This window comes from Hemiscyllium ocellatum, chromosome 10 (assembly GCF_020745735.1).
Source record: "Hemiscyllium ocellatum isolate sHemOce1 chromosome 10, sHemOce1.pat.X.cur, whole genome shotgun sequence".
NCBI lineage: Eukaryota > Metazoa > Chordata > Chondrichthyes > Orectolobiformes > Hemiscylliidae > Hemiscyllium > Hemiscyllium ocellatum.
Genome location: NC_083410.1, coordinates 101879119 through 101892672, shown reverse-complemented (window position 1 = coordinate 101892672; position 13554 = coordinate 101879119). Strand labels below are relative to the sequence as shown.

Below are 13554 nucleotides of genomic sequence, written 5' to 3'. Positions count from 1 at the left end.
GGATTCAGCATTATTGTTTTCAAAATCATAGTACAGCACCTAATGGGAAACTTGAAAGGATTGGCTAAATGAACATGGTCACTTCCTGACCAACACTTTACAATGTTCTATTAGCCTTAGTAAAGCAGTATCTCTAAGGTGGTATTATCGAATCTCATGGATGGGCAAATGACAAGACATGTTCAATACTTATTGACTGATTTTAAGACACTTTTACACTATTAATAATGCCATATGTTCATAGCATACAGATACAGCACATTCAACATCACTAAAGTTTCTTTACATGTCTTCATTTAACTGAAAACAGTGATGGAACCCCATTGATTCCCCATGTTTCCAGATATAACCACCCATTGCCCATTTCCTCAAAAAACATTCAAGAACTTGGCATTCACAGAATCACAGAATTATTATGGAATAGCAGGATGCCATTCAGTTTGCACCAGCTGTACTGTTGCGTGCCAGTCTCCTGCCCTACCCCCATATAGTGTCCTTGAGTGGCTCAGTTGGACTTGCCTCCACTCCTGTTCCATACATTCCATTCTCTCACTATCTAGAACATATTGACAAATGCATAGGCTTGGAATGATAGATCAATATCATTTCAAATTCTGCTATCAATGGAACACTAACTGATGAAACCCACTGAAAAGTATAACCACACAAATTGTCAACTGTATGATTGTTGAGATACCCACATCAGATGAGTAAGCTAAACAAAAATGATTTATTACTAGCTTCTAGATACTTCTAGAAAAGCAAAATACCATGGACTCTGGAAATTAAAATAGAACATGGAACATTAATGCAGCACAGGCTCTTTGGCCCTCGATGTTGCGCCGACCTATGGAAACAATTTGAAGTCCATCTAACCTACACTATTTCATCCTTGTCCACATGACTATCCAATGACCATTTAAATGCCCTTAAAACTGGCAAGTCTACTACTGCTGCAGGTAGTGCATTCCACGCCCTTACTACTGAGTAAAGAATCTACTTCTGACATCTGTCCTATATCTATACCCCCTCAATTTAAAGCTATGTCCCCTCGTTCTAGCCATCTCCATCTGAGGAAAACGGCTCTCACTGTCCACCCTATCTAACCCTCTTAACATGTCTCAATTGAGTCGCCTCTCAAACTGCTTCTCTCTAATGAAAACAGCCTCAAGTCCCTCAGCCTTTCCTCGTAAGATCTTCCCTCCATACCAGGCAACATCCTAGTAAATCTACTCTGACCCCTTCACAAAGCTTCCACATCCTTCCTATAATGCAGTGACCAGACTGTACTCAATACTCTAAATGTGGCTGCACCAGAGTTTTGTACAGTTGCAGCATGATCTCACAGTCCCAAAACTCAATCCTTCTACCAGGAAAAGCTAACACACCGTATGCCTTCTTCACAACCCAATCAACCTGGGTAGCAACTTTCAAGAATCGATGTACCTGGACACAGATCTCTCTGCTCATCTACACTTCCAAGAATTTTACCATTAGCCCAGTAATTTGTATTCCTGTTGCTCCTTCCAAAGTGAATTACCTCACACTTTTCTGCATTAAACTCCATTTGCCACCTCTCAGCCCAGTTCTGCAGCTTGTCTATGTCACTCTGTAACCTACAACATCCTTCGTCACTATCCACAACTCTAACGACCTTAGTGTTATCTGTAGATTTACTAACCCATCCTTCTATGCTCTCATCCAGGTCATTTATATAAATGACAAAATAGTGGACCCAAAACAGATCCTTGCGGTATCCCACTCGTAAACGAACTCCAGGATGAATGTTCCCCATCAACCACCACATCAAATTTTCTTTCAGCAAGCCAATTTAGCCAAACTGCTAAATCACCCTCAATCCCATGCCTCCGTATTTTGTGCAATAGCCTGCTGTGGGGAACCTTATCAAACGCCCTACTGAAATCCATATACAACACATCAACTGCTTTTCCCTCATCCACCTGTTTGGTCACCTTCTCAAAGAGCTCAATAAGGTTTGTGAGGCACGACCTGCTCTTCACGAAACCATGTTAACTGTCCCTAATCAACTTATTCATCTCTAGATGATTATAAATTCTCTCTCTTATAACCCTTTCCAACACTTTACCCACAACCGAAGTAAGGCTCACAGGTCTATAATTTCCAGGGTTGTCTCTACTCATTTTTCTTAACAAGGGAACAACATTTGCTATCCTCCTGTCTTCTGGCATTATTCCTGGAGACAATGACGCCATAAAGATCAAAGCCAAAGGCTTGGCAATCTCCTCCCTGGCTTCCCAGAGAATCCTAGGATAAATCCCATCCGTCCAGGGGATTTACCTATTTTTACACTTTTCAGACTTGCTAACACCTCTTCCTTATGCACCTCAATCATATCTTGTCTAGTAGCATGTATCTCAGTATTCTTCTCGACCACATGGTCTTATCCGGATGTGAATACTGACAAAAAGTATTCATTTAGTGTTTCCTCTACCTCCTGACTCCATGCACAACTTCCCACTACTATGCTTGATTGGCCCTAACCTTACTCTAAAATAAAATAGAAAATGGTCAATATGCCAAGCAGATATTTGGAAAAAAGGGTATTGTGAAGAAACATTAATTCAGTTTCCCACTTCATACATGTTATCTGACTTCAGTATTGCTTGCATTTTCTGTTTACATTATGTGACATTTAAAACATTTCAATATGGACTCCTTTATGTAATATAAAGAAACAAATCAGTTCTGAAAGCATTATGTGTATAAATTGTTAATACCTCACGTGAGTGTTGTAAGCAGACCGTTGAGCAAAGCTTGCTGGACAAAACTGGCATTTATATGGTTTTTCACCAGTATGTGTTCTGATGTGAACAGTGAGTCCACATTTTGAACTAATAATTTTGTCACAATAAGGACAGGTTTGAGGAGTCCTTCTCTTCTCGTGCACTCTCCTAACATGGTCATTGATGTCCTTTTGCCGCTTAAATCGCTTGTCGCACAGTGAACAGGCAAAGGGGCGCTCATTGTTGTGAACAGTCAGTCTGTGCTGCCTTAGGTTCTGATGATTGGAAAAAAGCTGAGAACACATACTGCAGCTATACTTTATGACAATAGTAATATCATGCTCAACATTCATGTGAGTTTGATATGGTTTCAAGAAGTGAAAAATCTGGTGACATTTGTCACACGTGTAACTCTGAGGCATACGCTTGGACACACTCCTGGTAATTTTTTTCAGTTCATTACTCTCTGAGCCATCAAACTCATCATGCATTTCATCGTCATCTCCCAAACAATGTAATTTCTTGATCACAATTTGTGTTTTTGGTGATTCTGTCTGGCTTATTGAATCAGTTTTACAATCATCTTTTTGACCAAGATCATCGCCACTATCAGCATCTTCTTTATTCACCTCTTCTGTGGTATAGGTAGTTGATTTAACTTTTCCTGTGCTAGGATCAATAACAGTGATTGACTCAGTGACTTCCTTTGCTTTTCCCTGTTGTTTGCAGTGTTCCGTTGGTGATTGGCCAGTATCCAAGGTTTTCTTTTTTGATAGTTTGTCCCAAAGTCTGTTTTTCATTGGTGTAGCAATAATTCTCGATGAACTGTCTACCTCCTGACTGTCCAGATGCTGTGAGTTTGTTGTAGTCCAAGTATTTCTAGGCTTATCAGCAAACTGATACTCTTGGCAAACTTGTACCTTTAAATCTGGGTTCTTCTCTAATAGCTCATCCTTCAGATGTGCACAAGCTTCAACAAGATCTTTACATTCCAGTCTTTCAGCAACATCCTGCATTCGGTATACTTTCTGAGGCTCAATCTCCATTTTTGCTGTGTATACAAATTCTAAAAAAGTGGTAAAATCCTCAGTGTAAATATCCTGCAATGTGACCGTTGTTTCCTTTTTCTCAGACAGTTCATCCCTGAGGAATATTTCTTTGAAGTAATTGCTAGAGGCAGCCAGCACTGCTCTGTGAGCTGCAAACTCTTCTTGAACCCCAAGATGCTCTGTGTGGACAGTCACATCACAGAGATGGCCAAGTTGATAGAAAGAATGCAATGCATTTAGAAGATTTGAAGCAGCAGCCTTTGATTCCATTGTAACTTTGTGTGGAGCCATCCTTTTGGAATAGAAACTGAAAAATATAAAATGGAATAAAACTGAATACTTAAACACTACGAACTTAGATATGAAAAATATCTACATTTTCCCCCTTATTTTTCTACTGCTTTTCATAGATTCCTTAGATTAAAAGCGATAAGAAGACTGCTCCTAAGTAATCACACAACACCAGGTTATAATCCAACAGGTATATTTGGAAGAACTAGCTTTTGGAGTGCTGCTCCTTAATTACCTGATGAAGGTGCAGCACTCCGAGAGCTAGTGCTTCCAAATATACCTGTTGGACTATAACCTGGTGTGAGATTTTTAACATTGTACACCCGAATCCAAAACCACCATCTCCAAAGCATCGCTTCTAAATAAAAGCATTTCACTTATTTTTGCAATGTAAAAATTTGCAATCTTCAAAATTGCTGTACTAGCTTCTCAAAAACAATGTAATACAACAAAGTGACGAGTGTCAGACACAAGAATTATTTTTGGAATCCATAAGGTTCATTTATGAATCCCCCTGAATCTGGAGATCCCAATCTGAAAATGTCTGGATTGAATTAATGCTCTCAAAATGTGGCAATAATGGACAATTAATTACAATTATTAAGGCATTGTGATGCTGCACATAATTTAACTTGACATTTTCATTATTCAGGAAAGAGGGCTACATTCATAAAGTCATAGAGATGTACAACGTGGAAACAGATGCTTCGGTCCAACCTGTCCATGCCAATCAGATATCCCAACCCAATCTACTCAGTTTCCAGCTGCTGGAAAAGGAAAATAAAAAAGCTAGGGTGCCACAATACAGTCTTTGTTATAGCACCTACACTTATCTATCAATCTCACATGATGCTACGTTAACATCAGGTTGAGCTGGTACTTGCTGTTCTCTTTACGGTATGTTGTATTGACATTTTTAACATAATTTTCCCTCTGAGTATTCAGGATTTACAAATCTTTTAGCATATAGCAGAAAATAAATATGCACAAATTCAAACACTTGCCGCACATTTTTGTTACAGTTTATATTGACATGCAACATTGAAAATCATTGTGTAATCCATGGAAAAGGAAGATTTGTTTGTAAATTAGGTAGTTCAGAACCACTGGACATCCCAAAGCAGTTTGCAGCCAATGGCGTCATTGAGAATTGCAGTCACTTTGCAATGCAGGGAAATGCAACAGCTGATTTGCATACAGCAAACGCCTACATACAACAATGTATTAATGACCAGTTCATTTTTTTGCAATACTGATCGAGAGATAAACATTAACCAGGACACCAGGATAACACACTTGCTCTTCACCAGAAAAAAGCAGTATATGATCTCTTACCATCACATAGAGCAGAATTAAAAGAATGCAGCTCTGATTTACAGTATTCACACTTGACTCCAGACTGTTAACCTATAATTCTGCTCTCAACTCTCTAGATGGGACTTGAACTCATATCCTTGTGACTACTTAAAGGTGAGACTAAAACCAACTGTGCTATGATTTAACCAGTCTTTATGTAATGAGTTTGCTATATTTTCATGAACCAGTAGAATTAAACAGTGTCCATAATAAATTTACTTTCCATTTTATTTGAATAACAAATGTATAATGCCCAAAATAAAGCTTTAAAAAAAATACATTGCACAATAATATGATTACATCAAAGCACTGAATTAATCATGTGTACTCTAATAACTTAATTAAAGATCTTACTTCAAGCTCTCAGACTCTTCCTGAGCATCACTGAATATTTTGAATCACAGCAGTTTGACTAGATTTCAGCTATATTTGTGCATACCAAGTATATGCAATTTGCAGAATTCCTCTCCATGTAATCTATGGATGAGCACATGATCATGGTTTTGTGTGGGAATTCAAATGTTTTGAAAAGATTTTCAAACAGGTTGAATTCTTAAAACTATGTTAGGCATATAAATATATTTAACTACTGATTAACAACAGAGTTTTTGTTACCACTTTCGCAGGTAGAAAGTATCCATAATCATGATTCTTTGTCTGTGGTGAGAAGAGTTTGTAAACAATGTAGTTTATTTTTAGTCACTTACAGACTTTGCCAAAAAATGCAGCTTGAAAATTGTTTTCTGAACCGTATGAGACTTGAGATTTATGGAAAGTTGGAAACTGCAAATTATAAATTTAAGTATTTTATCAGGTCAATGTTATTCATATAAATTTACATTTGTTAAAGACTTTGTAAGCCATATAACCCTCAACTGGTGCATTATTGAGTAAATATTCTGCTCCAATTGGGGGTCAGGAATTGAAGACTAGGGTTTGATATTAGTAGACAGTGAGGCCCGCAGATGCTGGAGATCAGAGTTGAGTGTCTGTTGCTGGAAAAGCACCTGATGAAGGGCTCTGGCCCAAAACGTCAATTTTCCTGTTTCTCTGATGCTGTCTGACCTGCTGTGCTTTTCCAGCAACACACACTCAACCTGGGTTTGATATTGTTGAATGGTGACACTATCCTGAAATCAGATCTCATGGACTGTAGCCTATTGAGCAGTTTAAAATTTAATTACTATGCTTTCACACATATATTCAATTTAGTTATTTTTGAAAACTAATTTAAGGAAAACTTGAGGACTAATTTCAAAGGGCTGATCAGGTAAAATTTATGGTTTTTTTGAAGTAGTAAGTGTTTATATATATAGTGCATACGATTGAGCGTGAATAGGAGTGACTGATTAAGGACACTGATGTTTAAATTCCAGAAGAGTTCATAAATGCGAAAAAGAGAGGCAGAACTGAAAACAAAAATAGCAGAAAATACTCAGTCAGATAGGTTGCATTTGTGGAGAGAGGAACAGAATTAGTGTTTTAGGTCAATAAAAGCAAAATACTAGATACTGAAAATCTGAAACAGACACAAAGAATGCTGGAGAAGCTTAGCAGGTCTAGCAGCAACTGTAGAAAGAGAGTTAACATTGAGTCTGGTATGACTTCTTCAAAACTTGTTTAAGATCAATGACATTTCACAGCCTAGGTAGTATCTTGCTTCAGTTTGAGGTTTTAAAAGTAAATTTGGAAAGCAAACAAATACTTTTTTCCCAATAAATATTTACATTTTCTAGTTACTGAAATGTGGCAAGTAGCAAATCTTTAAATTTAATAAATTAAATTTTGAAAGCAAAAATCCTCCATCAATAATAGCTTGCTGACAGAATATAAACATAAATTAAACTGCAATCGCTCTGGTATTTCTAGATCTTTCCCACATCCATAACTTAATAACCACCACATGCAGATCTCCCACATTCCAACTCATTGTTTGCTTCCAAAACCAACAGTCCTCTCCATAAGTTCCAGACCTTCTTTCTCAACCCGTACTGATGGGCATATCCAACAATCTCTCAATTACAGCAACTATCTTATTTGCTTGCATCAACCAATAGAAGTGCATTCCCGGAGGAAACTGCAGAAGAGCTACATAGTAACTATATGGGAAAACATTGTAACCAAACTCTACAGACAGAAAACAAAAGGTGTAAGTAGTGGAAGGATAGAGACAGGAAGAAACAAAGAATGCACAGGCAGAGATAAAATGCTAATTGCTTGAGTAATGCCCATGAAGATGATCAACACATTGTACCTGTGTTTCTTTCATATAATAAAGGAGGATCCTATTTTATCATGAGCACTAATACAAAAGAGTCCATGGTTTATTTAAACACAAGATAGCAATATAAAATGTACATGTGTTTAACTGTATGTTTCACGCACCAATATTGATTACAAGAATTGAATGTGTTTTATATCTATATTTTCATACCCAAGTTAAAGTTCAAAACAAAAACCTTGAAGACAAGAGATGAAGTTGTACTGCGACGTGTAGTGTTTAGTAGGAAATAGTGTGACTGGCAGAGACATCCTTTCTATATATTAATTAACTATCAACACTGAAGAAGGAAACTGAACATATGAAGCTTGAGTGATGAAACTCTAATTTATTTTGCAAAATTAACAAATCAATAACTTTAACACATTAATGCAAAAATCAAAACAATTGAAAAGATGTCGTCAAAAAAAGCAAAGGTATTGCATTTTGTTAGTGCCTAATATTTTCAGGGCATCCAAAATGTTTTGCAATCAATTCACTGCTTTTTAGGCAAGTGCAGCAGCCAAGTTACATTAGATACAGCCTCACAAATGGCAAATAAATGACAAAGTATTCTACTTTTGTTGGTTTGTTCTATGCGTTGGTTAGAATGAGGAAATTGGCAGGGATAATATGGCATGGGGATATTTACATCCAGCTGAACAGACATTGGAGATTAGAACTGCAGTATATCCTTGCAAAGCACTGAAACATTAAGCGAGATTTTATGCTCAATTTATAATATTTTGATTCTAGCATGCTAACAACCAAACCAAGCTGACAACAGTAAATCATATATGAATTTTTAGAAACGATTTTTGCTTTTTTCTATGGCAAGAAATTCCACATACTTCCGCTGACTACAAAGTAAACTTGAGCAGCTATTTGGATTTTTGTGATGCACTGGAATTTAATTTCAAGTAGCTACATAAAGTAGCATTCAGGATAGAGACACAGATACAACACCCCAGGTCACAATGTGCTTCAGGAAATTGCTGTGGAAAATCTTGTTAGGTTTATGTCAACTTCAGCCCTAAGTGACTGAAGTGTCATCCTCAACTGGAAGTGGCTGAAGAAGTTCTTGTCCTGGAGAGCTCTTCCTCCCAATATATCATATTGAATGTAAACTCCTCAATAGGGTTAATTCCATTGCATTTTGGATTTGCCATTAGTCTTATGAATTAAATAAAGGCTTATGGAAGTTGACAACAAAGTCTGTATGTTCAATATGCTTTGGTTATTAAAAAGTACGTAATATATTGAAAATTGATTCACCAGATGTAAAAGTTATTTGAATCTTCTCACTAATAAAGTTGAAGTATTTCCTCTGGGAAGCAGTTGGTAAGATTTTCCTAATTGCATAGCATTGGATCACCTTCAGTTCACTTTAATACTCAAATCTTTTACAGGTTAAATTTCATAAAATTAAACAATTCTGTTATTTTCTAAAAATTCCTGTCTTCAAGTCAGATATTTTGTTCATGTATTTTGCCTAAGCTCCAATGTGAAGGGGCAGGATGTTGCAACCAACAAAATTACCTGCTCTTCCTTTAAATTAAGAACTCATTGTTCTCCAGGGAGAACACAAACATGACGCCCATGAGGCTTGGCTCACATATGAACAACTTTCAGACATGACGAGAACTCCTTGCTCCTCCTCTTCAAAAAAAATGCTACATCAAAGCAGACAAGATGAGCTTTTAGTTACACTGCGGATTTTGAACTAATAATCTTTTATCATTATCTTTGAAAGAAAGAACAGATACGAGGGCCAACTTAGAACATAGAACGTAGAAAAATACAGCGCAGTACAGGCCCTTCGGCCCTCGATTTTGCGCCGATCCAAGCCCACCTAACCTACACTAGCCCACTTTCCTCCATATGCCTATCCAATGTCCGTTTAAATGCCCATAAAGAGGGAGAGTCCACCACTGTTACTGGCAGGGCATTCCATGAACTCAGGACTCGCTGAGTAAAGAACCTACCCCTAACATCAGTCCTATACCTACCACCCCTTAATTTAAAGCTATGCCCCCTCGTAATAGCTGACTCCATACGTGGAAAAAGGTTCTCATGATCAACCCTATCTAAATCCCTAATCATCTTGTACACCCCTATCAAGTCACCCCTAAACCTTCTTTTCTCCAATGAAAACAGCCCCAAGTGCCTCAGCCTTTCCTCATACGATCTTCCTACCATACCAGGCAACATCCTGGTAAACCTCCTCTGCACCCGTTCCAGTGCCTCCACATCCTTCCTATAGTATGGCGACCAAAACTGCACACAATACTCCAGATGCGGCCGCACCAGAGTCTTATCCAACTGCAACATGACCTCAGGACTCCGGAACTCAATTCCTCTACCAATAAAAGCCAGTACACCATATGCCAAAACAGATCCTTGCGGAACACTGCTGGTAACTGCACTCCAAGATGAACCTTTACCATCAACTACTACCCTCTGTCTTCTTCCAGCCAGCCAATTCCTAATCCAAACCTCCAACTCCCCCTCAATGCCATACCTCCATATTTTTTGCAGTAGCCTACCATGGGGAACCTTATCAAACGCCTTACTAAAATCCATATACACCACATCTACCGCTTTATCTCGTCCACCTCATTAGTCACCTTCTCAAAGAATTCAATAAGGTTTGTGAGGCACGACCGGCCCTTCACAAAACCATGCTACTATCCTTGATCACATTATTCCTATCCAGATGTTCATAAATCCTATCCCTTAGAATTCTCTCTAAGACTTTGCGCACAACAGAGGTAAGACTCACCGGCCTATAGTTACTAGGGTTATCCCTACTCCCCTTCTTGAACAAGGGAACCACATTTGCTATTCACCAGTCTTCTGGCACTATTCCTGTAGACAACGAGGACATAAAAATCAAGGCCAATGGCTCTGCAATCTCCTCCCTTGCTTCCCAGAGAATCCTAGGATAAATGCCTTCAGGCCCAGGGGACTTATCTACATTCACCCTTTCCAGAATTTCCAACATCTCTTCCCTACATATCTCAAAGCCATCCATTCTAATTAATTGTGACTCAATATTCACATCGGCAACAATGTCCTGTTCCTGAGTGAATACTGACAAAAAGTATTCATTCAGTGTCTCCCCAATTTCTTCAGCCTCCACACGCAACTTCCCACTACTATCCTTGACGGGACCCATTCCTACCCTAGTCATTCTTTTATTCCTGACATACCTATAGAAAGCCTTTGGGTTTTCCCTAATCCTATCAACCAAGGACTTTTCATGCCCCTCCTTGCTGCTCTGAGCTCTCTCTTTAGATCCTTCCTGGCTACCTTATAACTCTCAATCGCCCCAATTGAACCTTCACGCCTCATCTTTACATAGGCCACCCTCTTCCCTTTAACAAGGGATTCCAATTTCTTATTAAACCATGGCTCTCTCACACGACTCTTTCCTCCCTGCCTGACAGGTACATACTTATCAAGGACACTCAGTAGTTGGCAACTTGCTTCTATTCTTTGCGTTTATGTGCCTCAGTATAAGACACAGATGTCCCTCCAAATCCATATCAAGCAAACAGCACATGTTAGAAAGAGAAACAGAAATTTCCGGAGAAACTGCGGTCTGGCAGCATTTGTGGAGAGAAAGCAGACTTAGCAGTCCAGTGACCCTTCTTTGAAACAGTTCTAAAGAAGGATCGCTGGACTCTAAATGCTAGCTTTGCTTTCTCTCCACAGATGCTACTAGACATGCTGAGTGTCTTCAGCAATTTCTGTTTTTCTTTCAAATTTACAGCATCTGCAGTTCTTTGCTTTAATTTAGCATACCTACAAGTTTGATTATTTCTTGCACATATGGATTGGTTTGCATGCATGGCAAGTACCAAACAGAAAGTGCTGTGTGCTGTCTGTTGGGTATTGCATCATTTCTCAGCAATAAACTAAGACCCCCATTGTTAGCAATCAAACTAGAACTAATACAGTTCTACACAATGTAATACATGTCACCCTTAATCTACATACTAAAAGTTCTTTTGCTAAAAATGTTTGCATTTTGCTTAAAAAAATGCTGCAAGCTATTTTGTTCTTTTTTCCATTTTTTAATTACCCTAATTGGACACATTATTAAATAGCTCTGTAGTAGGTGAAACTTGAATGCAAACTCCTAGCCCAGAGGTAGGGACACTACTAGGTGCTACATATTTTGGTTTGTTTCATTGCAAATTAGAGTAACTTAATTGTGAACAGTTACTGACGACTGTAAATTATAATGGAATTAAGGAAAATATTATAGTCATACCATCAATGCATGCTCAAAAATTACTGAATGGACAGAAGGATTCTTCTCTTGGAAGAAACATTCCCCAATTTTTAAGATTAGCAGATGATGTCAGAAATAATCCTGGAGGGCAAACCAAAAGATTGTCTGGGAAGACACACACACACATTACCCTGTCCATACAAAGTGGACCACAGTATTTCAGATAATCTAAAGCAATGGTACAAGCAAATAATTCAATTTCCTTTCAGCAACAGTTCTCAATAGACAAGACAAATCATTTTAATACCAAGAGAGACTACACCATTTTAGATTTTTAAAACAACTAAAAATTCATCACTAATTTGATCGAACAAAAATCTCAAGAATTTTATTGATCATTTTCTGTTCTTTGATGGTAAAAATTGTTTTCCATGTACTCTGTGTCAAGTTGATATTTGGCATCCAGTCAAAATGAGTATTCCAGTTTATTTACCAACCACAAGGGATGAACTCAGATTTCTCCAGTTTCCTCATTTCCCCTCCCCCCACCTTGTCTCAGTCCCAAACCTCGAACTCAGCACCACCTTCCTAACCTGCAATCTTCTTCCTGACCTCTCCGCCCCCACACACACTCCAGCCTATCATCCTCACCGTAACCGCCTTCCACCTATCGCATTTCCAACGTCCCTCCTCCCTACCTTTTATCTTAGCCTGCTTGGCACACTCTCCTCATTCCCGAAGAAGGGCTCATGCCCGAAATGTCGATTCTCCTGCTCCTTGGATGCTACCTGACCTGCTGCGCTTTTCCAGCAACACATTTTTAGCTCTAGTTTATTTTAGTCAAACAGCCAGTATGACTAAGTAAAATTCCAGATAGTAAATCAAAAAATAAAGGTGTGTTAACAACTGAAGTGTGTGTGGTGTGAGATGATAAACACATTAAGCAAGGGCTAAACACAAACCTGAACAGCATGAAAACAGTAGCTAAATTCTTATTTTCACAGGCAACTCTGAACAGTTCTATCTTTGTGCTTTGTCAAAATTCATTGAGATTTTTGTTACCACCTCAGTCACTAAAATTCATAAAGGAAGTTCATAAAATTGAAACATTTCTTTTTATCTTAGAATTAAAACAGCTTTTATTGTCACTTGTGCTCATTTAAGTGCAGTGAAAAGTTTGTAATGTCACCTCTTGGTGCCATCTTAGGTACACATACTTTAAGTGCTGTTACACATATGAAGTAGTTTTAAAAAAAAAGACGAGTTTAAAAAATATCTTTAAAGTACTTTAATTATAATCCTTTTTCACGGAGTCCGTGCCCACTGGACTTCAGAACACAAGGCCTTGCTGCCTCCATGTGATGACTGCTGTCCCGAACGTATCTCCAGGACTTGTCCCCCCAGCTGGCCTGGTCTCACTTTGCTCCCACTCCGGGCTCCAGACCATGATTTGTCTCCCAGCTCGACCCAAGCTCACTCTGCTCCCCCAGCCATGGTTGGGTTCCAGGACTCAGCCCATGCTTGCTCTGCTCCTGCTCTGGATCCAACTTGCTTCCAGGACTCGACTCAAAAGGTTGGCCCAGCCTTGGTCTA

The 13554-nt window shown here is 38.6% G+C and overlaps 1 protein-coding gene across 4 annotated transcripts in view; it reads right to left on the bottom strand.

Annotated features, from left to right (window-relative positions):
* LOC132819879 (GDNF-inducible zinc finger protein 1-like) overlaps positions 1-13554 on the bottom strand; it is a 47528-nt gene that overhangs the window by 24748 nt on the left and 9226 nt on the right. For all 4 annotated transcript variants that reach the window (XM_060831808.1, XM_060831806.1, XM_060831809.1 and 1 more), the window contains exon 2: positions 2760-4121. In XM_060831808.1, the coding sequence (XP_060687791.1) occupies positions 2760-4105 (1346 nt within the window). In that variant the 5' untranslated portion in view covers positions 4106-4121. The remainder of the gene's footprint in view (positions 1-2759; positions 4122-13554) is intronic.